The 25930-nt window shown below is 38.7% G+C and overlaps 2 protein-coding genes across 4 annotated transcripts in view; one reads left to right on the forward strand and one right to left on the reverse strand.

Annotated features, from left to right (window-relative positions):
* The first annotated feature begins 2 nt into the window (after window positions 1-2).
* LRP2BP (LRP2 binding protein) lies at window positions 3-13485 on the forward strand. Of its 3 annotated transcripts, XM_053940053.1 has the most exons (8): window positions 3-482; window positions 3049-3161; window positions 5029-5142; window positions 6668-6810; window positions 6887-6992; window positions 7548-7771; window positions 11446-11611; window positions 13352-13485. In XM_053940053.1, exons 1-8 carry the CDS (start codon window positions 458-460, stop codon window positions 13415-13417), a joined length of 957 nt encoding a protein of 318 aa, XP_053796028.1. In that variant the 5' UTR covers window positions 3-457; the 3' UTR covers window positions 13418-13485. The 3 variants fall into 3 exon arrangements, with proteins under 3 accessions (XP_053796028.1, XP_053796027.1, XP_053796029.1); XM_053940054.1 differs by lacking the exons at window positions 3-482; window positions 3049-3161 and adding an exon at window positions 4654-4780; XM_053940052.1 differs by lacking the exons at window positions 3-482; window positions 11446-11611; window positions 13352-13485 and adding an exon at window positions 2382-2755 and having other exon boundaries at window positions 7548-7775.
* Window positions 13486-14507: 1022 nt separating this feature from the next.
* The window catches only part of SNX25 (sorting nexin 25), an 80758-nt gene continuing 69335 nt past the window's right edge, over window positions 14508-25930 (reverse strand). Inside the window, exons 12-19 of the mRNA XM_053940048.1 lie at window positions 25103-25243; window positions 24512-24625; window positions 23821-23985; window positions 20589-20706; window positions 19329-19395; window positions 17993-18174; window positions 16326-16426; window positions 14508-15524 (exon numbers count right to left, since the gene is read on the reverse strand). Coding sequence (XP_053796023.1) covers window positions 15450-15524; window positions 16326-16426; window positions 17993-18174; window positions 19329-19395; window positions 20589-20706; window positions 23821-23985; window positions 24512-24625; window positions 25103-25243 — 963 coding nt within the window. The 3' untranslated portion in view covers window positions 14508-15449. The remainder of the gene's footprint in view (window positions 15525-16325; window positions 16427-17992; window positions 18175-19328; window positions 19396-20588; window positions 20707-23820; window positions 23986-24511; window positions 24626-25102; window positions 25244-25930) is intronic.

A 25930-nucleotide genomic window follows, 5' to 3' on the forward strand; every position in this document is an offset into this window, starting at 1 on the left:
ACGTCCCGCACACACTCGCCAGCCGCGGCAGCGCCCTCCGGAGCCCCGGGCAGCCCGGCACCGGCTGCAGCACCGGCCGGGAGCGGGCGCCGCTGGAAGTCCCGCTGCCGCCGCCAGCCGGGAGCCACGGAGCCCTGAGCGCGGCCTGGGGTTAGCTCGGTTGTGCTGCTGCCAGGCGCAGCCGCCGCAGTGGTTCTGCCAGCGGACCTTAAGGCTGGTTTGGGAAGGCTGGAGCAAGGCAGACTCGGATCTGCCCAAGCTCTGCCACTAGGCCAGAGAGACTGGCCAGACGAGCCACGCTGTGAAACCCAGCTCTCGCCTTCAGCACAGACATTACAGCAAGTTCATCACCAGCCTAAGCAGGACTAGAATTGGCCGTGGTGGATCTGGGCACAACCACCTGTTACATCTTTGCTCAAAACACATTTGCAAAGACAAAGCTTTGATTGTCACTTACATGAGCTTGAAGTATGCTAGAGAGGGTGAGTGTCCAAGGTGCACAATTCTGTTCTGTTAGCATTAGCATTCTGTGTCAAATGCCTACATGTTTGTTATGGAAGTTGTCATAATCACTACCATCAGTCAATAAAAATAATTGAAAGTCACATATTTAAAAAAAATAATAATGGCATGGTTTTAATAAACAGAGATAGGGAAAAAGAAGCCTAACAGTGTTCCTTTAGGGCATACATAGTTCTGAAATTAATTCACAAACATGATGAAATAACCTTCTGCTTCTCCTTTGGGAAAGCTAATATAAATTATTTTAGTGAAATATGAGCATATACATTACATTTTTTAAAGGTGCAGAAATCCAGGTAGATAGGCTGTGATCGATTCAGCAGAATTGTTTCAGTAAGTGACAGTTTTCTCTTTTATATGGAAAGAAGTACGCTTGTGTAATTACAAAATGTTGTATTGGGTTTTTCCCTGAACAGCTAGCCAAGCTCATTAGTTTACAAACAAATAAAATTCCTACACTTCTAACTATGCTTTGTTAGGGATGAAATACCTTTATGCTATTTTAAAGACTCTTTAGAAAACACACATATCCAGAATTAGCTTAAGACTAAATAGTTTTGGATTGCCCAAGAGGTTGTGTTTTGGTGTTTTTGTTTTAAAGATCTTCCCTCCCTACATTACCTCAGCAATTCAGAGGTTTCAAGCTGCACCCAAGGAATCTCATCTTTCCAGCCTAGCCACCTACATCTGCATCCGGCCAGCCAAAACTCTCTTCAAATTCCTGCTATTAATTAGTTCTTGAGCTTCAGGTCACATTTTGCACACCTCATTAGTGCCTGCAAAACTTCTGCTTTTGAATAACCAGTATTCGTACTGGTAAAAACACAGAAGCTACAATTCTCATCTGTTTTGTATGGGGCAGCCCCAAGTGCCATTTAAGGACAGGGCTTCCTGGCTACAGCTGTTCTGGAACATAACTCAGCAAAAATTCCTCTGTGCTTTCTGTCTCAGATCACACATCTTGCATATGTATCAACAAAATTAAATTGGGAAAATGGTTCTAGTAAATGTGTAAGCAGTCAGATAAACCATGCAGCTGGTGAATCTCACACCCTTCTGCATCAAAAGCAGCCATACAGCGCATTGTTAGTTGTCTTTGCTGAAGGGTACTGCTGCTTTCACAGACTGTTCTTCACTCTGCCTGTTAAATCAAGTGATTAATTGATGCTTAAAAAAAATATATTTAGTGTAGATTTCTTTGGTTATATCATCTACACAAAATGAATCAGGATTAATTTTAGGAGTTTCTTGGTACTTAAAGTCACTTGGGACTGCTGGAAAACATCATGTTGAGTACATGGTTTTAACCTCACAAATCTGCAGGCATCACTCTTTGATTGTCCCTGTCGCTATAGAAACAGATCACACTGCCAAAAATGGAAGGATGATAATCATCTGGAAAAATGAAAAAGCTGTGAGCACATCTAAAGATTATTCTGAAAGCACTCTCACACATTTTCACATTAGTCCCTTTTTCTAAGATAGACAGCCAGAAGCAATCAACAGAAGTGGAAGCAACGCATTACATTTCAGGAGAAACCACGAACAGCATTTTCCCTCAATTATCCTTTTAAGTTTTTTAATATGGGCAAAACAAACTACATTAAAACAAACAGTTTCTGATCACTGGAAGCAATGAGAAGTTCTGCCTGCTAGACTGAAGTGTCATGGCCTAGTGCCTTTTTCTCTGAATTGCATTCAGAGTTTCTGCTCCTTTTTGCCTATAGCGCTCTGCAGAGCATTCTGAGCTTCTGCTGTTAATTTCCGACAGAACCGGCGGTAGCAGGGAAGATCCGGTGGGTGCCCAGCCCACAGCCCGTGCCGTCGCTAATTGACACTCCGCACCGGACAACGGCCGGAGGTGGAGCACAGCCCGAACAGAAAACGCCGTCGTTGCATTCCCAGCCTTCCTCCTGCCTCGCCGAAGGCCGTGGGACCCCAGGCCCAGCTATGGAGCGGCGCCGGGTGCCGGCACAGGCCGGGCAGGGCTGCGGCAGGCCCCGGCACAGCAGCAAGGGTCGATCCAGGGCCGGCCGCGACAGGAGCTCGGCACCAGCGAGGGCCGCGGCCGCGCTCCCTTGTGGCCGTCCCCGGGCGGGCCGGGCCCGGGACTGCGCATCCCGGCAGGCTCGGCCCGAGCCGCCTTCGGGCGCGGGGCTGCCGGGGGAGCTCGGCCGGCGGTGCTGGATGGCGCTGCGCTGCGAGCGGCTGCCGCAGGAGCCGGCCCTGCCAGGTACCGTTCCCAGCCGGCCGGCTCCGGCCGGCGGCTCTGGCGGTGGTCAGGCGCGCGTTCAAGCTCTTCCACGGCGAACTTCACGCACACAAGGGTCAGGCTGTATTCACTGAATGTTTCCTTCGAGCTGTTTTCACTCAGCTTTTTGGTTTTATAACAGAGCCTTTTCTTTAATCTTAGTCTTTTGAAGAACATATTAAAAAGGGGACCCGGCCAGCTTCAGACCTCTAGTGTATTTATGCAGGTTTCACTTCTCAGGGGACAAACCCAAACGTGTGTCTGTTCTTGAGCAGAGGACCACTCCCACGGTGCACTGTTGGCAAAATCGAAGGAGTCGCTGGTGAGAAGAGAGGCGGGTGGAGATCCTCCAGCACCTTTTCTGGATGGGCAACGATACTATGAACAGGTGCTTTCCCTCTTTTAAGTAAATAATATAAAGCAGACAATTTTCAACACCTTTTCAGTGAAAAGGAGACACCCTAAAAAACCTAAAAGAGGTGCCTTATGCCTTTTTTCATCTATTAAAATAATCAGGTGTTCTCTGTAAATAAGCTACACTTTCCCCAAGCATCTAGTGAGGTATTCCAGTTCCCTCATAGGTGTCCTAAACCCAGATAAGTAAGCAGTAACCTATCCTTATAGCTAACTTCCAGGCCAGGTTGGGTTTTTGGGCAGCTGACTGCCCAAATAAAACATACTTTATTTTCAGGTACAGTGAGAGTGAGCCGTGACCAAGACACAGCTTTTAATCTTTGTTCCCCACCTGGGAACTGGAGCTTGTTGAAATGTATTATCTTCAAAATCTCTGTCCCTGCTCACTTCAGCTAAAATTGGTCATCCAAGTCTTTGAAAGTACATCCTCAGGGAACAGAGTAAGACTGGCTGGCAGGTGAACTTGAACCTCAGCTTCCTGGGAAATTAGAACTTAGTTCAGGAAGATAGAAGAGAATGTACAAACACTGAGTCAGGTATTTTCTGATGCGACATGCATGGATTCAGTGCTGTGTACAGTGCAGCAGTGGTACAGTGTAAATTAGTCTCACTGTTTGCAGCATAAACAGAATTAACTCACTCGGGCTTTCTGAGCCCTGTCCTTAATGTTTTCTTTAATGAATTACCTGAGACTAACTCCATGGAGCTGAATGAACAGATTCCTGTCTGTTTCTTGACAAGCTGGCTTGGATGTCCATGATAGATATTGCTGTACATCCCTGAATTTATGCTTTGAGCAGGTTTTAATTTTCAGATTTTTTAATGTATATCTGTAGTGCCTAAAAATGCACATGCTCATAGCACTGTACTTTTAGATATTGGGGAAAAAAACCCCACTTCCTAATCACAGCCCTATGTCTCCTTTGCAGAGAAAGGAAATTCTCAGAAAAGGTGAGATTAAATGTGCCTCCTGTACTTTTTCTGATATTCACAACAGCTAGTTGCAAGAAGAAACTGGCGTGGTTTTTTTTTTTCCTGAGTTCTTTAAAAATAAAAAGCCACTGATAGTCATAATGGGTAAGCTCCCAAGACAATTAGTAGTTTAAGATAATAGCTTGGTCAGTATTAATAGGGTTGTTGTGAGGACATTTGACTGACTGTTGAACTGTTACTCAGTTCCAAGCTTTTGCAGTCTGAACTTTTTTTTTTTATCCAAACACACAGAATATTTGAAGTAAAAATATAGAGAAGAATATTTTAATTTCACTATTGTTTTTACTTAGTGTTTATGTGTAAAAATATTTCAGTTAGGACACCAAGCTCAGTTAACTGTTGTATTACAATTGTTTAACTGTATTTTTAAATGTGGTTTCTTCTCAGACTTAATGCAGAACCAAGTACTCTCTGAGATTCATTCTTAGGAGTGAAAGAACCTCTGTTGTTGCAGGTGATACCTCCATAAGAAATGTGTAGCAGACATCTGGTTTATTAGTCTTTGTGGAACCAACCCTTAGCAGAGATGTAAAAGCAGACTGTTAAACCCTCGCGGTGTAAGAACAGCTGACCTGTGTTAAAGGATGTCCGATAGATGGGGTAGGGACTCTGAACTAAAGTTTATGTCCTCAAATTAAAAATATTTATGGCCATTTTTGGGAGGGGAGAAAGTTTGTCAGAAGGGCTTTTGGTTACCCAACTTTCTTGGTTGTTAACTTACTCTGTCTATTTTCTGCCAGTTCTGTGGTTGCTATTTTTTGTTCTTCATTCACCAGAGAAATACACCAGGTTGAAAAATTGTAAGGGTGTATATATCAGAGAGTTATTGTTTGTTTTCTCTTTCCCAGGGGTTGTACAAAGAAGCGTTAAAGCAATTTGAAAAAATCAAGGATACAGATTTTCAAGCAATGTATCAGCTTGGTGTAATGTATTATGATGGACTTGGCACTAAAAAAGACCCTGTGAGTAATTTAGCTGCACGCTTTTTATTTTTCTTCTAATATTAGCTGATAATTACTAGGAGCTTCTTTGTAAGCATGATTATTTAGTTTAAAATTAACAGCCTTTCCATTTAGAGTGAGTTTCATAAAGTGCAGATGTTTTCAGAGCATCATTAAAGAACGAAGGCTCTGGGTTGAGGAGGTTCTCAAAAATTATTATAATAAAATAGGAATTAAAAAAATACAGTAATTTCTATTTTGAAATTAACTTTTAACCAAGGGCTTGGTTGGACTTTTATGTGGAAGCTATGTTAAAAAATTGCTTTAAATTTTTTACTTTTTAATAAGCATATTATGTACATGAAAATAAAGTGAGTCAAAATGGAAATCAAACAATTACATTTCAAAGCATAAGATCTCTGGCACAAAGGTTTTTTTAAAGTACTTTCTATTCTTTTAGAACAGATGCCAGAGATGATTCTGCCAATGGTTGACAGTATTCTTAGACATATGAAAAATTATATTTGTAAGCATTTGAAGAATTCAAACTGAAGAATTATAATACAAAAAAGGAAGACAAAGGAATGTTTTGCTGCAATAAGGAGAGTTAATTTGTTGGTGGAGATGATCTTAAAAAATGGCATTAGGAAAGAACACAAGCATTAGGAATAAAAGGGTCGATTGTAAGACAGAAGGCCAAAAAAAATTAATCAAAGTGTATATTAACAAATGGGACTCCTGTCTGGTCCTTACAGCATTGTCAGCAGAACTTAAAACATTCTGATTGGGGTTTAGAGGTGGTTTCTTTTTTCTGTATAGCTGTATAATTACCACATTTGTTTACTTGCAAATAAACATTTTAACAAAGTTTCTTTCTTTCTTGTGTATTGCAATATGAAAGCTAAATAAAAGCAAAACCTTTTATAAAGGACTGTTTCCAGTGTATTTAAACAGGGTGTCCATGCTAAATCCTAACAGTGTAAATCTTGTTTCCAAAGTACTTCTGAGGCCCAGTTGCTCATATGCAATGTTCTCCATCTGCTTATTTAACATTATCAGATTTTGTCCTTTATGAGTCTAAGGTATTTTAATTGCAGGGACTTCAAAGTGTACTGTGTATCACTTTGCCTTCTTGTTAAGGTTGTTTTATGATTCCAGATACAATATGCAATATTAAAAAGTTCTCAGAATTCTGAAATTGAAAATGTTACAAGCGTAGGATCTAACATTCATTTACATAAGCACAATAATATTTTTGGGAAAATTTTTGTCAGTCAAGAAGAGTAATATATTATCAAATGAACACTTATGAGGAAATGTTTCACACAAAAAATATGCTGGGCTCAGAAATCAAGGGCCTGTCTAGTAACCAAAGATAAGTTCTGCTTTGGTATGACACTGTTTCCCAAGCTGTCCTGCCAGTATGCCTCAGCCTTTCTTCAAAGGTGAGAAAATGAATTTTCTGGCAGAAGTTAGTGCATTCTCAAGTTATGTATTTCATCCTCTTCACAGTCTGAACTTAGTAACTTATATGGCTCAATTTTAGGCAAGGGGAGTGGAATACATGAATAAAATACTCAACTCTGATTCCCCAGAAGCAAGTCACTTGAAGTTTGCAGCTGCATACAATCTTGGCAGGGCATATTATGAAGGATGTGGTGTTAAACATTCAACTGAAGAGGCTGAAAGGTAAGGGCAGTCTGTGATTGTCCTGAAAAATACAAGATTGTGTGTTTCTTAAACTTTGTTGTCCCCATTTTCTTAGGTTGTGGCTTACTGCTGCAGACAATGGAAATCCAACAGCAAGTATAAAGGCCCAGAGTACTTTAGGAATGCTTTATTCTATGCCAATTCTGAAAGATCTGAAGAAGGTAAAGCGCTACCTTTTGAAATAAAAAGTAATCATGAATAATTTTTAATTTCAGAGAAATAATACAGTGGTATATTTGACTCTGAAAGTTATATTTTGAGTAGTTAGACATTATCATCCATTTAAGCCCGTGTGAACAGATAGCCAGAATTTCTCATTTTGACTCACTTGACACTGCTGGCTAAGTTGGTTTTTTTGTTTTGTTTTGTTTTGTTTTTTTTTTTTTTTTTTTTTTTTGTTTTTTTTTTTGGTTTTTTTTTTGTTTTGTTTTGTTTTGTTTTGTTTTTGTTTTTGTTTTTTTAGTGAGAGTATCAGAAAGAATGATAGAATGGATTTAAGTTTTGTCAGCTTTGGTTACCTTCATAATTCCAGCAGGTAACACTGATTGACAGGTCTGACTGTAAATGAAGCAGGTTTAAAAGCCTTACAAGGATTCTTCTTTCTTTTATGTATAAGCACTTCTTACAGGATGATTGGTGTAAAAGCTTTTATGGGAAGAGTATACAAGAAAAACAGCTAAGTAAATACATATTCCAGCTTTGTGCCTCTTGTTTAGGCCTTTTTCTGGCATTCAGAAGCATGTGACAATGGAAATCTGGAATCAAAGGGAGCACTTGGCATTATGTATCTCTATGGACAAGGTATACGTCGAAACAGTAAAGCTGCTTTGGAGTGTTTGAGAAAAGCAACAGAACTTGGAAACATCTATGCTCAAGGCCATCTTGTGGAATATTACTACACTAGAAAATTTTACTCAAAAGCTGCTGCACTAGCCAAAAGGTAATTTTTGTTCTGTTTTTCATTAACATTCTTCATGCAAGATCACATAAAAAAGATTTAAATTATTAAGATGATGGTCCTGTCTATTGAACTCAAGAAATGTTTAAGATAATGAATTACAAAACGTCTTTAACAGACTAGCCAATGACAAAATTAATACTACAAGGTTCTCAATTCCTCAGTATGATTGAACTTTTCCTTCTGATCCAATAAAGCAAAACAGCCTTGAACTAGAAACCAAAGCAGATGCCCACATGCAATCTTGCCTTTCTTGTCCACTGTCTCCTCTAGGTTCCTGCCTTCACCATTCCCTTTAAACCCTTAAGTCATAGTGTCAAAGACCCCCCCCCTCAGCTTAGAAGGCATCTTAGTAATCATCTGGGCCAACCTTTCTTGGCAAAAGCGCAGTCTGGACACAATGGCCCAGCATCCTGTCCAGCTGAATCTTAAAAGTGTACAAGGTCAGTGAATCCACCACTTCCCTTTACCTGCTTTTCCATCTTTGGTATGCTTCTCCCTTGGTTTTGAACAGGCTCAGAAACTTAGAGTTAAGTCAAGGGGGTCTCTTGCTACCTACTTTCCTTACCTTTAAAGGGGATGAATAAACAGTTCATTATGCTTCCAGGATAGCATTCTTGAAAAATTCCCAGCACTCACTAGCTCCTTTATTCTCCATAGAAGCTTCCTATGGAGACTCTCCCAACTGTGTTATGAGCTGAAGTTTACTATTCTGAAATAGTTTTAGTTTTAGTTTTAGTACTAACCCTCAGAGTGCTCAACAGGATCCCAGATCCTCAATATTGTGATCACTGCACCCAAGGCTATCACTCACTGAGGTGCTACAAAGCAGATTTTCTTGATTTGTGACTAGCAAGTCAAGCAGTGCCTCATTCCTGATTGGCACATCTGACATTTGGTTGAGGGAGCTGTACTCCATTGCTCCATTCCAGGAACTTCATGGATGTCCTGGGAGTTGCTGTATTCTTCTTGCACCTAATGCCTGGGTAGTTCAAGTCATCCGTAAGATCCAGATTCTGTAACCCAAAGCTTACTTCAGTGACCCAAGCATTATCTCGTTGGTCTGTCTTGGTTCAGAGGTCAGTAACAGATGCTTAGTGTAAGATCCCTCTTGAGATGATCCCTCTGATCCTGACCTAGAGGTATTCAATAAGGCTGCCAGAATTGCCACAGTTAACTTCTCCACATTCAGTATTCTCCTTAATTCAGTGAATAACTCCTCCTCTTTTTCTGTCTTTATAGAACAGCCTATCCATCCATCACAATCCTCCTGTCAAATGAGTTGTTCCACCTTGCTTCAGTTATTCCTATGGCTGTGTGACTTTGACTGGGTGCAGAGCTCCAGCTCCTCCTGTTTGGTCCCCAGGCTGTGTGCACTGTACTCATACACTTGAGGTGGTTGTCTTCTGGTCCTCGCCTGGGAAGCAGCTAAGGAACATTTGTTGCTGCTCTGGTTGGCCTGGCTTATTCCCCAGTTGGTTGGAACATGGCACAAGTGCAGCCACTTCAGGTCCACTTCTGTATCTTGAACTAGTCAAGTAGGACCAGAGCAGTGTTGCCACAATATTCTATGGCTGATAAACAGCACATTTCTGTGACAAACCTCCAGAGTTTACCAGTGCATTGATAAAAGTTCCATCTGTCAATCAGATTATTGATTTGCTGGAAATAAGGTGCAGATAGATTGACTGCTTGCACAAGTGGCACACGGTAACATTTGTGCTTTTTGGGGTATGTCTACATAGCTGCTGCTGCACAGCAGTAAACATGTCACAAATTACCATCATACAGAAGCTGCACTATATGCCACTGCATAGCAGAAGCTCTGGTAATTCAGTAGTTCAGCTGTAGATGCTGTTTGCTCTACTCCATGCTGAGAAGGACCGTTTCTCTCTGAACTGCTGCTTTTCTTTTGCACTGTCAATAGAGCCATAACTGTTCAGTCTGGTCTAGCCTGTCTCACTGGGAGTGAAGCCCTTCCAGTCAGTGCTGCATGGTGGATTGTCCAGACAAATAAAGAATGCACCTTACCAGCTGCAATTGTGATTGCAGAAAATAGCAATGAAATCCCACAGTACTGTTGGAGCTGACCATTTCTGAAATAAAACACTGAAACCATACTTGAAACAGTTCCACTTAATTAGACTTGAAGACTGCCTTGAGGCAAAAATCTCAGCAGTTCAGCCAGTAATATCAAGCACCTATACCTCTTCTGCTAAAATTTGTCCTTCTATGATCATAGCAACTACATTTGTTACATTATATACAAGCATAAAACATTATGTGACTGTGTACAGTATAATCTTGCCTAATATTTGGAGTCTACATTACCTACTGCTACTTCACTTCAAATAATTCAGTTATCCCACACAGTTGTACTTACCAATTGCTGTGGTATGTTCTTGAAGTCAGCTGTGCTGAAGTAGAATTTTTGCCTGACTTGACTGAATATCATTGTTTGAATCAGCATTCTGTAGATTATCTTTTGGAAAGGAAGGGCAAAATGTTATGTATAACGAATAAAAAGGGCAAAATGTTATGTATAACGAATAAAAATGGGTAATATATTACTCTTGTTTTATTTGACTGTTCTTCCTAATAAGAACAGTTGTGTTTCTGTATTTGTTAATGGGACCAAATTAGGTGGAAGAACATCATTCTCAACACGTGCCTGCTAGCATGCACTGGCATGCAGAGGGTCATTGAGAACAATCTTACAGAAACACTGATTTAAAGCAAGTATCTATAAACTGAAATTAATTGCACTTCTCCTCCTTCTGTCAAGTCTGTGACTTCTACACAGCTAAAATGATGTGTAAAGAAGCGTATAGGTACTGTTTGGTACCTGGAAAGGATACGGGATTTGTGGGGTATCTGTTTTAAGACAACAGAAAAAAATAAATTCCCACTTAGGTATATAATTTTCTAATATTATAGTGATTATACTAGATAATTTTAGCTTGATAGTTAAAACAAAATTCACTTTGTCCCTCTGACTCTTAAAATAGTTCTTAGTAAAAACGTGCTGAACTAAGATGACAGCAAGCATGCAGAAGAAAGGAATCAATTGAGCCAAGATAGCGATAAGTGGTTTTCCTAAAGTTTTCTAACCAGGGGCTCTCAATATGTCCAAGATTTTCAGATTACTACAATTTGCCAATATCCTTGTAAAAACTGGAAATTTTAGAATCACAGAATCACAGCATGGTTTAGGCTAGCTCTTTAAAGATCGTCTAGCTCCAGCCTCTCTGCTGTGGGCAGGGACATTTTCCAGTACATGAGGTTGCTCATGTAATGAAATAAGATGAAATAAGAGCTACATGAAATACATGAAATAAGAGCTTTGCCTTTCTTCCACATATATTTTCCATAAAATAATGTAATGGGAACAATTAGCGTAAAATATGTTGCCTTTTATAACTAATATAACTGTAGTGAAAGTGACTTCAAAAATTGGGTACTTGTTTGCTGTTTAATATCACAAAATTCAAATAAGACTAACTGAAATACAAAACAGAAGACACGGAATACATGTAAATTCCAGCTTATTTTGGATAATAATATAAACAGAAAGGAGGCATTGTCAAAGTCATGGTCAACCTTAATAATTGCATGAACTAGCATTATCTAATGTAATGCTCTAAATTCCACAACAGGGCTACAGAAAATGATGACATCAACATGCTAGCCGAGATAACTGATTGTCATCCAACATATATAGCCAAGGGGGCTGCTATGGCTGCTTTCTACTTGGCTAGATGCCTCCAGCTTGGCCGAGGCACAGAGAAAGACCAGCATGCTGCTGAGAAGTACTATTCTAAAGTAAGTTGAGAAAGTCTTACAGACTGGTTTATATCTCGTGAAATGGAGTGATACCTTGGTCTGAGTTTAGTCTAAACTTGCTATTTTATTAAGGACTCCAACACTGTGTTAAAAAAATATTTGCAAGAATGTGTAGACTGATAGAAATGTACTGAAAACTACTAAAAATAGCCTTGAAAGGATGCTATCTGCCCACTTGCTCAAGCAAGCAATATAACCAACAACAGCAAAAAATCTATGGCAATCACCACAGCAAAGAGCTTGGAAACTTGCAAGATAAATTAGCTAAACAATTTGAATAATTTTATCCTAAATTGATTTGCTTTCTCTCATTCTCTCACAACTGAAAAATCGTAACTTTTCCCTATACTTTAGTCTCTAACAGTTACAGCCGTTTTAAAATTTGCCATAACTGGTTCTCATGCTTATTTTTATATTTACATTTTCCATGACAGCTGAGGATCTACTGCTTTTTTTGTTCAATATATATGGGGGAAAAAAAATCAGTTACATTTTTTCCAAAGTTCTAAATTTGGAGTAAGACTGATGAAAAATAAGCTTGAGGAAAAATACTAATAACGGTCTCTAGAAGATTAATCTGTTGAGTAATTTCAGTGATGCCTAAAGGCATCAAGGCAAGGTAATTTTACCAGCTGAAGGGAATGTAGCAGGTTGGCATCTGTGCTTCAGAGACTCTATGGTTTCTGTGCATGTAGTGACCATTTGTTTCTGCAAGTACAATACTGTGGTGTACATCTTGGTGCAATCTAAATGAATGGAGAGTTACAGAAATTATAAACTATCAAGCGAATTTTGTGGCTCTTTACCCAGGGAAGTCACTGATAGAGAAGGCTTAGCAGAGCAGGTGATCTAAATACAGACATTTTAAATACTTTGTTCTCCCACCATGAAAAATGTTATAGAGGATAGGATGAGGAGGCAATCAGGAAAGGAACATAAGCTGAGGTATTATGACCATTTCTAGTTAAGGCATTGAAGAGGTCCATCAGGATTAAATTGCTGCATGGCTTTGTAGGGGTGTAGCCCTTCCCATTGTCTTCTAAAGTGTAGTAAGACTGCCACAACTGAAAGAAGACTTCAGCTTTCACTCATTATTCACTTGCTGTACACCTGAGACTGATCTAGGAATGTCACTAGTGTGTCATAAAGAGATGGTTCCTATGACTGATGTCATGTGTCTCTAAATCAATACCAAAAGAGAAGGAACATAAAATAATCAAGGAAACTCCGGCAGTTTTGTACCTGCAAAATTCTCATGTTAACTGTACAATTACACATACTTAAAATCATGTCTGTTTCAATTGACTGCTCTGGTTTTGGCCTACCATTCTTAGACCAAGTCGGTTTTGTAAGAAATGAGAGAATATGGGCATCCCTAAGGGTGCTGAAATAGATGATGGATGTGAGTGAAACTCATCCAGTCTGTAAGCAGATTTATTTTTCTGACTGTGGTGCTGCATATGCCATGTCAACACACAGAATTAAAAAAAAAAAAAAGTCAAGACTAACACTATAGTCCAGTATGCTAATTTTAAATACTATTTTTTTATTATGTGGCATCAGAAGAAGGATTCAAATCCCAATACGTTAACTCTTCAATACTTTAGCAAGTTGACAGTCTCATTTTTTTGACACTTAAAGACTTATTAATGTCATGTTGATAACATACCATTTTATTGTAGCTATAAACCAGAACTCTCATATTCTTTGTTTTTAAAGGCATGCTATCTGGATCCTGCTGTTGCTTCTCACCTTGAACTGGCAGCTAATCTTGGGAGAATTTAGTGTTTCTTTTAACTGTGACTGGTATATAAATATATTTCCTACAGTAAACCATCATTGATCTCCAGCAATTATAGATTGTTCATCACTGCTTGCTTTTCAACTTTCTATAAATTATTATGTAAAGCAATTCACTGATTCATTTTATCTAAAATAAAGAGAAAGTAAAAAGCTCACACTCTTAACTCAGATGAAGCCAAGACAAGATATTTTAAAAATCGTATTGAAGACTTTACGATTATTAAGGACATTTCACTGGGACAGATGTATTTTCTTCATGTCATATTTCTACATAGCACATGAACCAAAACAAAACCAAATAAAGATGCTTGTTTCCTTTTTGCATCTTTAATATTTAAATTTTAATACTCTGAAAAGCTTGAACCCAAACTTGTCTCATTTTCACATACAGCCCACAGCCATTTTTAAAGCTTAACTTGTTAGTGGTGCTTATACCTCCTTCCACATACTTTCTAAAGCATCTAGATTTACTTAAAAATCTTTATACATATTACTTTTGGATTGCAGAGATTCAAAGTTGAAAACTGTCCAGTAGAACACCAAGCTTTACAATTCAAACCATACCAGCTTCTCAAACTAATAAATACGACTTACAGAACTGTGGAAAAAAAAGCCTCCAATGTTAGTATGGAAATACTGAATATATGTCCTCAGGACAAGGCCTGTTTTCCTCAATCCTTCATATTGCATTCACACTGTCTCTGCAGTAGAAATAGTTGGAAATCTTTTGGCTAGGAGTATTTATGTCTGAGCAATGTCAAGCTGGATCTTTTATCAAAAGATACTTTGATTAACCACTGGGAAAAGGTATGGATTGCTATGGTAAACTTGCACATTTCTAAATGCCTGTGAAGCTTTCTAAGTGCAGAATTTGCCTTGCTTCTTAGTACTGTGCCACAACTTGAAAACTCTTCTGAAACTGTTGGAACAGAAGGCTAGATGTTACAAAAAATGTTGATTTAAATAGATCATACAGATTTTATGTACCTTACAATACTGCCAGTCATAACTGCAAGTAGTTTTTCTAAGAGCACAACTGTACCGAATTGAGAAGAGAGTAATGAGTGTCAGCTAGGGATTTCTGATGATGTTTAATTATTTAGATGTGCATTAACATCATATTTACATATTTTTACATAAATTTAAAAAAAAAACCACTGAAGACAGTTTTCTTTCCTTGTATAAAATAAAGAGGAAGATTTGAAGGTTATTTGAAATTGGGGCATTTGAATAAAACAGCCCTGAATAATATCAGGGAAGTTATCAGAATGGTTTAATTAAATGTCTACTTGATCATTCATAGAAGCAATTCATAAGCACTAATCTCTGAACTAACATTTAACACAGGCATTCTGTTAGGACGTACCAGTTTACAATACATAATTTTGACACAGATTTCAAAGCAATGTAGATACTTCTTATGAAACTAGTGCTGTCAAACCCATTGATCCGTTGTCAGTACAGCCTCATTATCAACTGCTGCAATCCAGTTGTGATATTTATTGCTTACAAATGCTTCAAACTACAGGAAATCTTTGGTAAAACCAAAATTGATAAAATTTTCACAATAGCTTTACATGTAGTATTGCACGACAAGGCTTTTTCAATACACAAGAAAAAAAAAAGGAATGCTTAGATCCTCAGTGAGGAGATTAGAACTGTACAACATTCATTAGTTTACCACTAAAAGCAAAATTTCTTTCCATAAATGTTTAAAATATCTTCTGGTTTCTTTCAGCATATATGAACATTTATTTTTCAATCTATATTTGAAACAGAGGAGTAGTCAAATAGAACAATTTAAATAAAAATTGGCAGCTATACAGCATTTTTTGTCTACCCTACAACAGCATCAGATCTTTTCGAGTCTGTACTTCACAAAAAACTCAAGAGGAAAGAAAAATGCTAAAAATAATCATAGTCCTCAGCCCTCTATGGAAAAGAGGAAAATAAGTTTCATGTCTATTCTTGAACATAGACATTTCTCTAGTGGTCCAATTGTGCAGATTCAAACCTAAGTGGCATTAAGCTGCTCTAAATGAGCTCTCAGCTCAGGACACAGTTCAGTTAGCAGCAGTTCCAGCAAAACCTGAAAAACAGAAAAGAGTTAAAATTATGCAGGTGCCAACCAAATTTCTTCTTCCTTTCTGTCATTTTTAAATATCCACACATAACAGAAGCACATATGTTTGATTACATTTATCTTTTGTGCAACTACTTTTCTTTCATCCAGAAGTTAGCACATGTCCTACAGATAACATGGGAAATGTCTTAAGGTTGAAAGGAGGCAAGGGTTGAGGGCAGCTCCATTCAGGTGGGGATTTCCCACCCAGTATAAACTGGTGCTGTTCTGTCAAAGACTCCATAGCATCATAAGCAAGCACCAGGGCATGCACTTCCTCTCTGGTGCTGGGGCAGCATTGTGTGACAGGCTGCTGTCTGGAATGTGCCAGAAGAGACTGACTGTGAAGGTGTTATACTTAGATCCGGCTGCATAATTCCAACCATTCCCAACAGTTGAGGGAGTGGAACTTCTGGAAGGCTGTCATATCCTAACTATGAACCAGTCCTGGAATTCTCCTTCACTGGGATTCTCCAAGGTATATGTTTATTTTTCTAAGCTGTATGAAGAAATTAGTTTGTACCTTATGAAGTCAGGCACATTGGATGTGGTAGAAGATCTCATTTAGACAAAAACATGCTGCTGTTGAACAGTCTTTTGTTATTCAAACTTAATCAAGTGATCAAACCTAGAGCAACTGACTTATTTTAATAATAAATAAATCTCTGCGAAAACACACACCCCCCCCCCAAGCATTATTACTGAGTGAGTAGAGCTCAGTAACTTACAGGATTATGAAGTTTAAAGGCTACTTTTCTGGTTACTCACATAAAGTAGGTGCTTATTAGCCTTTCTCTCTTGCAATGCATTGAACACTTTCACTACACCATGACGGGCATTTTGTTGTCCAACAAGATTCTGCAGAGTATCTGCAACAAACATTACTTCAGTTTATGTTGTTTCACTCATGCTAGGCAAAGCCTCCAGCCATAATCATCATTCTGCTACCCAAAATCACAATCACAAAGGTTGGAAGAGACCTTCAAGATCATCTAGTTCAACCATAAAGACCCATAAAGAAGGGGAAGCAAAGCCACTGCACTTCATTGGCCCTTGGCTACAAGATACACAGCGTCCCTCCTCACCAACCTTTTAAAAACACAGCTTGAAAAGGTACCTTATTCTCCAGTTACTCAATAGATAATAGTGTGTGCATCTCAGGATATTTTAAGCATTCTAACATGATACATCAAATGTCTTTTCAGTAGTTCACTGAGTCAAGTCTCATCTCACACATCGTTAAACCTTTCACTTAAATACACCTTCAGCCACAAAGACCCAAGTTCTACAACTGAAACAAATTTAGCAGTTTAATTGCCTTTCAATCTTCACAGAGAATACTTCCCACAAGAAGGCAGTTAAAGAGAATTCTAAGTCAGTTATTTACACTTTGGATTAAATTAGAGAATAAAGAGTGATTCAGTGCTCCATCATTAATCTAAGGTGCATTCAGCTATGTCTTGACATACGGCTCCAAGTTGAGAAACAAACAGAAAATCAAATACCACAAACCAACTATGGAAGGCTATTTAGTAGCCAAGTAGATGAGTATATAACACACGTAGTAAATGGAAGGGTTGTTTACACATCAAAAGACAAATATTTTGTATGCATACCTACTCCTTTTTTGCAGTAAAACTTGATTAAACTACCTAATGCATGGGGGTATATGAGATATGTAAGTAAAGCCACAAAATAGCTCATTCTCTTCAGATGGAGCAGAGAAAAAGCATCCAAGCTATGTTGAAGTGCTTTTCCAAGTGTTAATGGTAATGATTTTGTTTCTTTTCAGTTAGATGCCTTTGGGTTTACATGATCTCTGAGGAGTCAGAAATATGTAACTGGATTTCCTGTCCTGTGAGTGGGACAGGATGGAGCATCTCAGAATGTTGCCCAAAAACATGCTGGCTGAAAAGGCAGCTGCCCAGGTGTGGGAAATAAGGGTAGGCAAAGCAAAGTCCTGAAAAAACCACTCCATCTAGGATCTTCTTCTGCCCAGGCAGCAGGTCACTCTTAATTTTCAGTGCCCTGAGACCTCTTATCAGAAATAGACAACACATAACACGGACAGCATGGGTAGATCCCTCTCTCTCCAAAATATAAAAGGAAAAAGTAATTGGGGTCTCCTATTTGGCAAGTAATTCCAAGTAGGAGAGCCACATATTTGCTCACAGAGAACCAGCACAGAGAGAATCGACTGAGATTCCTTCATGAACATTATGCACAAAAATACAGCAATTTTGATTTTGCATCCACCAATAATATCTGAATCCATGCCTTTTACCAGACAGGCAGGAGAGGCAAAGACTAAGACCAAAATTATCCTTATTTATGCAAATAATAATAATTTAGAACTCTACAGGAAAATAGTGTGATTAACCAGTTTCCTTATTAGTTATTAAATCTGTGATTAAGCAGAATCAAAGTGATCTCACCTGGAATGTTTTCAAGTAGTTTTTGCTGTGCTCTCTGTTTTGTCTCCTGCTTTTGTTCATCGCTCTTGGCTCTCGTTGGTGGAGCTAACTTCCCATTTGGCCAAAAAGCATCTCGAAACACACCAATGTAGTAAACAAGCATTGGTTCACTGAACATCCAGTGTACAGTGTCACGGATTTGCCTGTAAAGAAGCGTAGAAGGGAGCCCATCAGAGCTAGTCTTTCATGTTTTACCCATATTTATTCTTTTTACTCCTCAAAGTAGTGGAAGAGATGTTCTTTTTCATGTAACTTTGCCAGTACACCTGAGTTGATTTCATTGGCATAACAGCAGGTCATATTCAGCTCTGGGTGCTCTAGGATCTAGGTCACTCCAGATACCTCACTTAGATCTGAAGAAGGCTGCTTTTCAATGTAATCCACAAACATACATTTCAGATTACAAGTAACACATTGAAATATACATCAAAACTACATTTCAAGGATGGGCACTACCAAATGCTCCACCAGGAAAAGTCAGGAAAATCAGGTCACTAATAGTAGCAAACTCCAAACTAGTTGCCTGCGGAGATGTGCCTGCTAGGATAAAAATAGCCAGTTTTGATAGAAGTACAGCAAGTTCCTTCGCAGATAGCAAACCACATTACTGAAGGGATTAGAAACAGAGATAGCAGCATCTTCTTGTGGCTGAACCACTTACTGTAGCCTTCAGCACCAGGAGTTTAAGGTAGAGAGCAGGCTTCAGTCACTACTGCTGCCATACAGCCAAATCCCTTAAAATCAATAAAGTCAACTTACATGTAAAAAGCTACACAGGAACTTTGCATGCAAGCTATGCTCACAAATTCTCTGCCTCTCTGTCCTCCTTCAGGCATTTTCCAGTTATCAGCAGGGTATGAACAAATGAACCAATCAATTTAAAACTCAGTGAGTGGATACTGTCTGAGACCAGTCCAATTTACTGCTGCGTAATGTACATAAGAGGCTTTAAAAGCCATGCTGGCAAGTGCAAATTTAGTCACTGATTGGACAAAGAACAGCCTGCTGTGCTGATAGAATACTTCTAAAATTTGTTTCTGACCAGGGATACAGCTTTCCATATGAAGGTAATTACAGACAGGTATGCTCACAGCCTCAGGCAGGCCTCACCTGGCAGCATAAAGATAATTCATGTATCTGTGTTTTCTCTAATAAACATAATATAGCTGTAAAGTGTGGAAAACAAATGCAGATTATCATATCCAACATGATGTCCAGATTATTTTTAACCATTCTTCTGTCAGCCTTTTTTTAATAGAATGATGATGAAAGCTCAGTTAAAGCAGCAGCTACTTACTTGTTGATGGTTCTTCCAAAAGTGACTTGTACTAGTGCAATTAATGTTTTTCTGACCCACTTGAACACTAGAACAATGAAAAAATTTAAAAAATAATGACCAAGAAGTTAATAATATTCCATAAACCATGATTATGTGCAAAACCTTCCCCCTACCTCCCACCAAACCAACCTAAACAACCCACCCCTACAGTAAACACATTGTTATAACCCTTTCTAAGATTCTATTAATTGTACAGAGGTTTCATTTTTCTTGATTATGTTCCTTGTACTGTTTGCTGTATGGGTTATAGGTCCTGCAGATTATATAAGTATGCATACAAAATGCATTCTAGGTTATACTGTAAATTTTTATATGTAAGAATATTTCAAGTTTATTGAGCAATACAACTACTCAAACCCCTTTTACTACTACAAAAAACCAAAATATCCTCAAACTTCCCACGCCTTTCATACCTACAGTATAAAGAACACACAGCAGCACCATAAAAATTCTGAAAACATTTTCACTCAAACCAAGCAGCCAGCTTTCCATTACAAATAAAGGAAACAAAAGTGAGTGCTTCCTAGTAATTACTGGTAAATCTTTCTTTCATACTGTCCACCATCACAATAAAGTCTATATTTGGAAGATACATCTGCCATTTTTGGAAGGTGACACATTTTGCAATAGTTACCCAGTAAATAATTTTATAGAGCATCATGTGTGGCTACATATTCAAATAGAAACAAAAATAGTTTTCTTTATTATCATCATTCAGTTACATAAAAGGGGGGAAAAATCCAGTATTTAAATATACCACAATTCTAGCATAATTTTCATCATAGACATTGCAGAAGTAAAATGCATCTATAATTCACTTAAAATGCATATTAAAATCATATTTCTTTGTCAGAGACATGTTCTATAATAAAGCTATCTTTCCTTCTTCAACATTTCCTACAATCTAATGAACAGCCTCTTTACAAAAAGCATACTATTGTCCTTTTTTCCTAATCTTTTCATGAAAAATTTAAAAATACTAAGTGCAAATGCTCTCCCCTACCAGTTACATTTTATTGCCATTTTATATTGTAATTTCACTCCAAAGTTAGGAACTACTGAAGAATAGCTTGATCACAACCTGGCCATATAGATTGCAAGAATTAAGATTAAGTGCAATATAGATTGCACTTATTGCAACAGCAAAAAAATCTGAATTATAAAGTGTCCTACAGAGCCAAGAGATTTCATTAGCAACTGAGCAGGTTTTTATCTTACTTCCTCGCAGTTCAAAAATCTCTCCAATCAGCATGAAACACGGTTCAGCAAGAGAGTCCTTCTTCCCATCCACCTCCTCTCCGTAGTCCGACAGGTCACTGTCCTCTTCCGTTTCTTCCTAGGAAGAGAAGCACAACACGGGTGTGTGTTGCAGTTCCCCAGTCTTCTTCCAGAATGGATTTAGTTACCGCCATCATCTGGGGAAGGACCACAGCCAGTCCTCTCAAAAAACAGAGTGAGAGCCAAAAACTATTGCTGGCAGGATCTGGCAAACAGGAATCTCGCTAGGGGTCTTGAAAACTTCCCATTGGACTAAAGCAATGAGGATACTGCACTGCTGGAATTATCATCACTGCTGTATCTTCTGCTTGCAGCCTTGCCCCAGTAAGCAGCTCAATGCTGCCCAGATTTTCAGAATCTACTGCCTATATTGCCCTATCAACACCAGCTGGATGAAAGAAAGCAGGTGATGTGGGAGTCGTGTACTACTAGGAAACAGGTGAGAGCTGTAACCAGGAGATGGCACTCAACAGTGTTTGTGACTGCAAAGCCTCCTCTGACACAATACCCATAAAAAAATATTCAGGATGGGGAACTAGACAGCTGGGAGAAAAGGGGAAAATCTGGTTATTGCACAGGGAGAAGCAGGTAGCTGGCTCCCCAGGAGAACAGTCAGTGCCTTCCCACTCAGTGGGATCAGGCACTAACCAGTTGTCCTTGAAGCACGCTGGGAACCAAACCCAGCAGTGGAAAGGGAACTGGCCACTAGAGAAACAAGCACCACATGTGAAAACTAGTCCCAGGCAGAAACACAAACTGTGATACTTAGTGACCTGAGCCTGAGGATACCCAAGCTCCGGGCACCAAAGGGAGAAGAGCTATTCAGATAGACTCCCAGAAGATGACCGGGTTGAACCACCTCAATTCTGGCAGTACCATGTATTTCAGAGTGAAGGGCAGAGAGCAGGTTGTTTCTCACTGTTATAAAGATTGCTTCAGGATCAGGACTACAACTCCTATCATTACTCATGGCAGCCAATACATCCCTTTGCCTTCCTGGATCTTCCCCTGCCAACCTGTGCTTTGAGCAAAGCTAAAGAGAGGCAGACCTGACCTCCACTGAGGCTGGTGCAATGCCCCAGTCTCTGGTTCAGGAGTGGTCAGAATGATGTGCAAATTTTCTTCTTCAGCCTGGCTTTCAAAGATATCAATCATCCCTTCCTTTTGTCCTCATCATTCAATCATCTAATATTAGTTTATTTTTCTGCTATTCAGTGAATCTCCTGTCATTTAGAAAATGCAACAATGCAACTGTAAGTTCTTACACTATAGTGCATTTTCTATCCAGTAAATTTGTAAACCTAAAAGCCTTTCTTTCTAGATGATATCAACTACATTTTTGCTCTGATTTGATTTTGGTCTAGAGACCTAAAAAATACGTTCTAAAGCTAACCCTATCCAAGGAGTTATATATATAAAGAAATTGCTGCAGTATCTAATCCTGAACACAACACTCAAGAAGTAGTATTATTGCTCTTACATATATTTGAAAAATGTGAGATGAGATTAAGGGCAAAGAGAGAACTGAATGAGAGCATTCTATACTACAAAGTTCAAAATACAAACTAAACCAGGAAGTCTCAGTTACAAAAAGAACACAATTATACCAGCTTTACGTGTGGTTTAACACAACTAACTTCATTTATGACCTTGTACCAAATTATTTAACCCCAGTTTAACTGCTTTGAAGTATCCAAGATGCTATCAATGGGGCAAGACTGAGCTGATCCAAAGCTCTTACTGAAAGACATAGGAGTCCAGGAAACAGCAGAGCTAATCCCAGACTGCCTCACAATCTGTCTCCCTCCATTTTATTTATTACTTTCACTTTAGGACAATTGTTTGACATACTCATTCATAGGGTCTAAGAGTTCCCACCATCCTGTATTCTGTTATATGTAAGCTTAAGGAAAGAAGGGAGAAAGAGAGGGAAGAGAATGTGAAGCAGTAACAGTTGCATAATATCTGCTTTGTTTATTTGTTCTTTCTCCTCTCACACACTAGTATTAAAAATTCTCTTTCCTTCTCTTGTATTTACCAACTATTTCCTCTTACACACTCCCATAATACAATAACTATGCAGTTTGGCTTTGTCTTGAGGATGTTTTTCAATTAAATAGCAAAATACAAATAGCTTCACACTTCAATGCTTTTATGCTACTACTACATATCAGTCATTTTAGTGAAAGCACTTTGGATTTTAGAACTCCAGTACTTCTATCAAAGTAAAACTAATTCCTCAAACCTTCTTTATATTTATTACTCTTAAATGAGGCACACACATTCAGCACCTAGATGCAAACACAACATACTTTTCTAAGGTACATTTATAGGATTTTCTTTTTTCTGAGATGCAAGACCACCTTTCTCTCTATTAAAAGCCTAGGATTGTACATGCTCCCCAATCTCAAAATATCCTGCATAAGACCCATCCACTCCAGACAACTACAGCATGTAAGAAATTAACTGTTTCAAATGAATTTTGTATAACATAACTAAAGGGGGAATAGAAACATCTCCTTGAATATTGCATTATCTGAACCTCAATAACACAGAACAGAGTGCCATGCAATTACAGTCAATTTAGTCAATGAGCTATTTTAGTCACTAATCTATTATTCATTGCATTTTGATAAACAATGGGTTTTCATGGCTTAATAACAAATTCTCCAACTGGTTTGCCTACATAGACTCCTGCCTGCATTTGCAAATGCCCTCAGTAAGCCTGTACTATTTGCCAACAGTTTTTTGTCAAATCTAGGTCTGCTTCAGAAGTTGTCCTGAAATTAAGGAAACACAGCTGTTCTTGCCAAGATAATATTCCCAAGGGAGAATTATTTTTACCTGGCAAAACCTGAAATATGTATGTCCAGAACTCAAAAAGTGGAAAATTCTGCTGTAAAAAAATAAACAATCCCACATGAACTGCAATTTGTTTATTTGCAGTAGCTTACACATTTGGCTATATGCACATACCAAAAGGCAGGAAACCTATTTTATTAATAAACATCTTTTAAATTCATAGGCAGCTCTTACTTCTGACTCTTTGTTCACTTACTGTAAATTACAAATGACCTTTGGAAATATTGCCTGCCATTCAAATACTAATGACTCTCCCTGCTTACTTAGGATAAGAAATTAAATTTGGGAAGATTACTTTTCTACCACTTACCTCCTGATGAGAAAATAAATCACCAGGAAGTCGTTCTAGAAATGAGGAGAGTGAAAAGGATGACTTCTTGCCTTGCACATCAATAACTTTGAGGTGCTCTGGGGAGGGGCTCAAGAAGGCGTAAAGTGCTTCACTCTGGCAGAGTCTTTCATCAGAGAGTAACTTCTAGGAAACAAAAATAATGACACATCACAACACAGCAACACATCAATTAAATATTTCTTGTTAAGGAATAAGATGTATTGAGGCATCCAATAAAACTGATGAAATCACAGCTCAGAGGTAGTGTGAGGAAAAAATCCCTATCTCACAAAGATACTTTAAGAAACTATTTCTAAAGTACTGGAACTAGTAAGAATAAAGCTTTTACTCTTACACCTTTCTTGTTTTATAACAATTTCTCATTTGTAAGGAATTTGTTGTGAAGAGTTTTAGCTGAAAGTGGCAATTAAAGGATTCATTATTTATGATTCCTTAATTAATTGAAGTTTAAATTAACTTACCACTAGAGAATGGTTACTATCAGTCAAACTCATCTCAACTTCAGGCATTTTGGACGACTTTGACATTTACAGTGTCAAACCTTGCATTTGACCTATTTGTTCTAGGCTCTTTCTTTAGGCAAAAGAGAGGCAGCAGCTTCTCAATTCTCCTGTTTAGATATCTGTTGGTTTCGTCTTTATTTTCTTACCTGCAGGAAGTTATTAAGCTGGTTCTTGGATTTCTCCATGAATTTCTGGTCTATGGATTTGAAGGGCAGCTTGCTGAGAGAAGGCAACTGAACTTTCTTTAATGATGGAAAACACTGTGTAGGAGAAAGGCGAGCTCAGTTAAGATGTATGCAGAAAAAAAGACAGGTGGTTCAGAATGGAAATCCTTTTTGCATCTCTTCTCACAAGGGAAGAAAACACCTTCCCTTTCCCACTATGGGCTGACACATCCAAACCCTTTCCCATTATCTACTCCTTATCAGACTGAAAGGTTAAAGCACTGTGAAAAAAAATCCCAACCTTCTCTCTCCCCAGAAGCTGTCATTTCTAATACTTCCCTAGAAGCCGGACATAAAACCTCAATAAGGTTATATATCTATTCTTATAGCAGGCTCTTGTATGACACAAGTTTTATAATCATCTGTCACAGACCAGAAATATGTAGATAGAAATCTAGCTCTAAAGGGCTAAAAGCCAAAAGGTTAGCATTAAAACTGGTAGCATGAAATTTCTATCACTCTGACAAATTTTGGCAGTTTGTATCTTTTCCCTCCTGTAACCAGGATTCGTACCTCGCTGAGTTTGCGGTGTAGGTTCTGAAACTCATTGAGCTTCCTGGGAACAGTCCAGTTCTTAGTTTCAGCTCCACCAACTTCTTGTAAACTCACCATGACAGAGTAACAGGGCACTTGTTCTCCATTCTCTTCTAAAACCTTGTGGGGGAAGAAAAACCAGATAAGGTAATCTCTGTTGAAAGTAAACAGTGGAACATTTGAGCTGCCAGAACTGGCTTGCAAACTCAGTCATCAGTCCCACACTTCCCTTAAGATTTGAAAGCTACATATTACTTACATACTATTGTATATATACATATAGCATATATACTACAATTCCCTTAATGAACTAACCTTCACCCAAAATGCTGTGCCAGTCCTGAACCAGTCCTCCAGCTAACCTCTATTACACCTTTACATACACTTTTGCAATGCTGTCCACCAGCAGCCAAGTCTCCCTGACATGTCCTCCTCAAACAGCTGAGTGCATTATTTCTGTTTTTAAGGTACCTAGCATGTAGCTTTGTGATTGCTCATCAATACTCCATCTCTCCTATCTGCATTTACCTGGGTGTTCTCCCTTTATTTCCACCCTCCCTTCCCAGTGCTCCTGCTGAGGCTCACCCACACGCCAGGCACAGCAGCTCTGCATTGGGTCTAGCAGCAGCTGGTGCGGTTATGGAGCAATTTCTCTGCTCACTTAAGCTGTTCTTGCACAGTTTGTGGTATCCATGCACTATTCCTGGGGGACTCACAACTTTATAAAAATACTAATGAATCCAACTACAATCCTCAGCCAGAGGAAGGAGAAGCAATAAACCACATTTTGCAAATGGGAAAACTACA

This window comes from Vidua chalybeata, chromosome 4, assembly GCF_026979565.1.
Source record: "Vidua chalybeata isolate OUT-0048 chromosome 4, bVidCha1 merged haplotype, whole genome shotgun sequence".
Taxonomy (NCBI): Eukaryota; Metazoa; Chordata; class Aves; order Passeriformes; family Viduidae; genus Vidua; species Vidua chalybeata.

Coding starts and splice junctions, on each gene's coding strand:
- LRP2BP (XM_053940052.1), top strand. CDS start 2,473: ATGGAGCGGCGCCGGGTGCCGGCACAGGCCGGGCAGGGCTGCGGCAGG. Junction 5,143..6,667: donor TTGGCACTAAAAAAGACCCT/GTGAGTAATTTA, acceptor GCTCAATTTTAG/GCAAGGGGAGTGGAATACAT. Junction 6,993..7,547: donor TTCTGAAAGATCTGAAGAAG/GTAAAGCGCTAC, acceptor CCTCTTGTTTAG/GCCTTTTTCTGGCATTCAGA.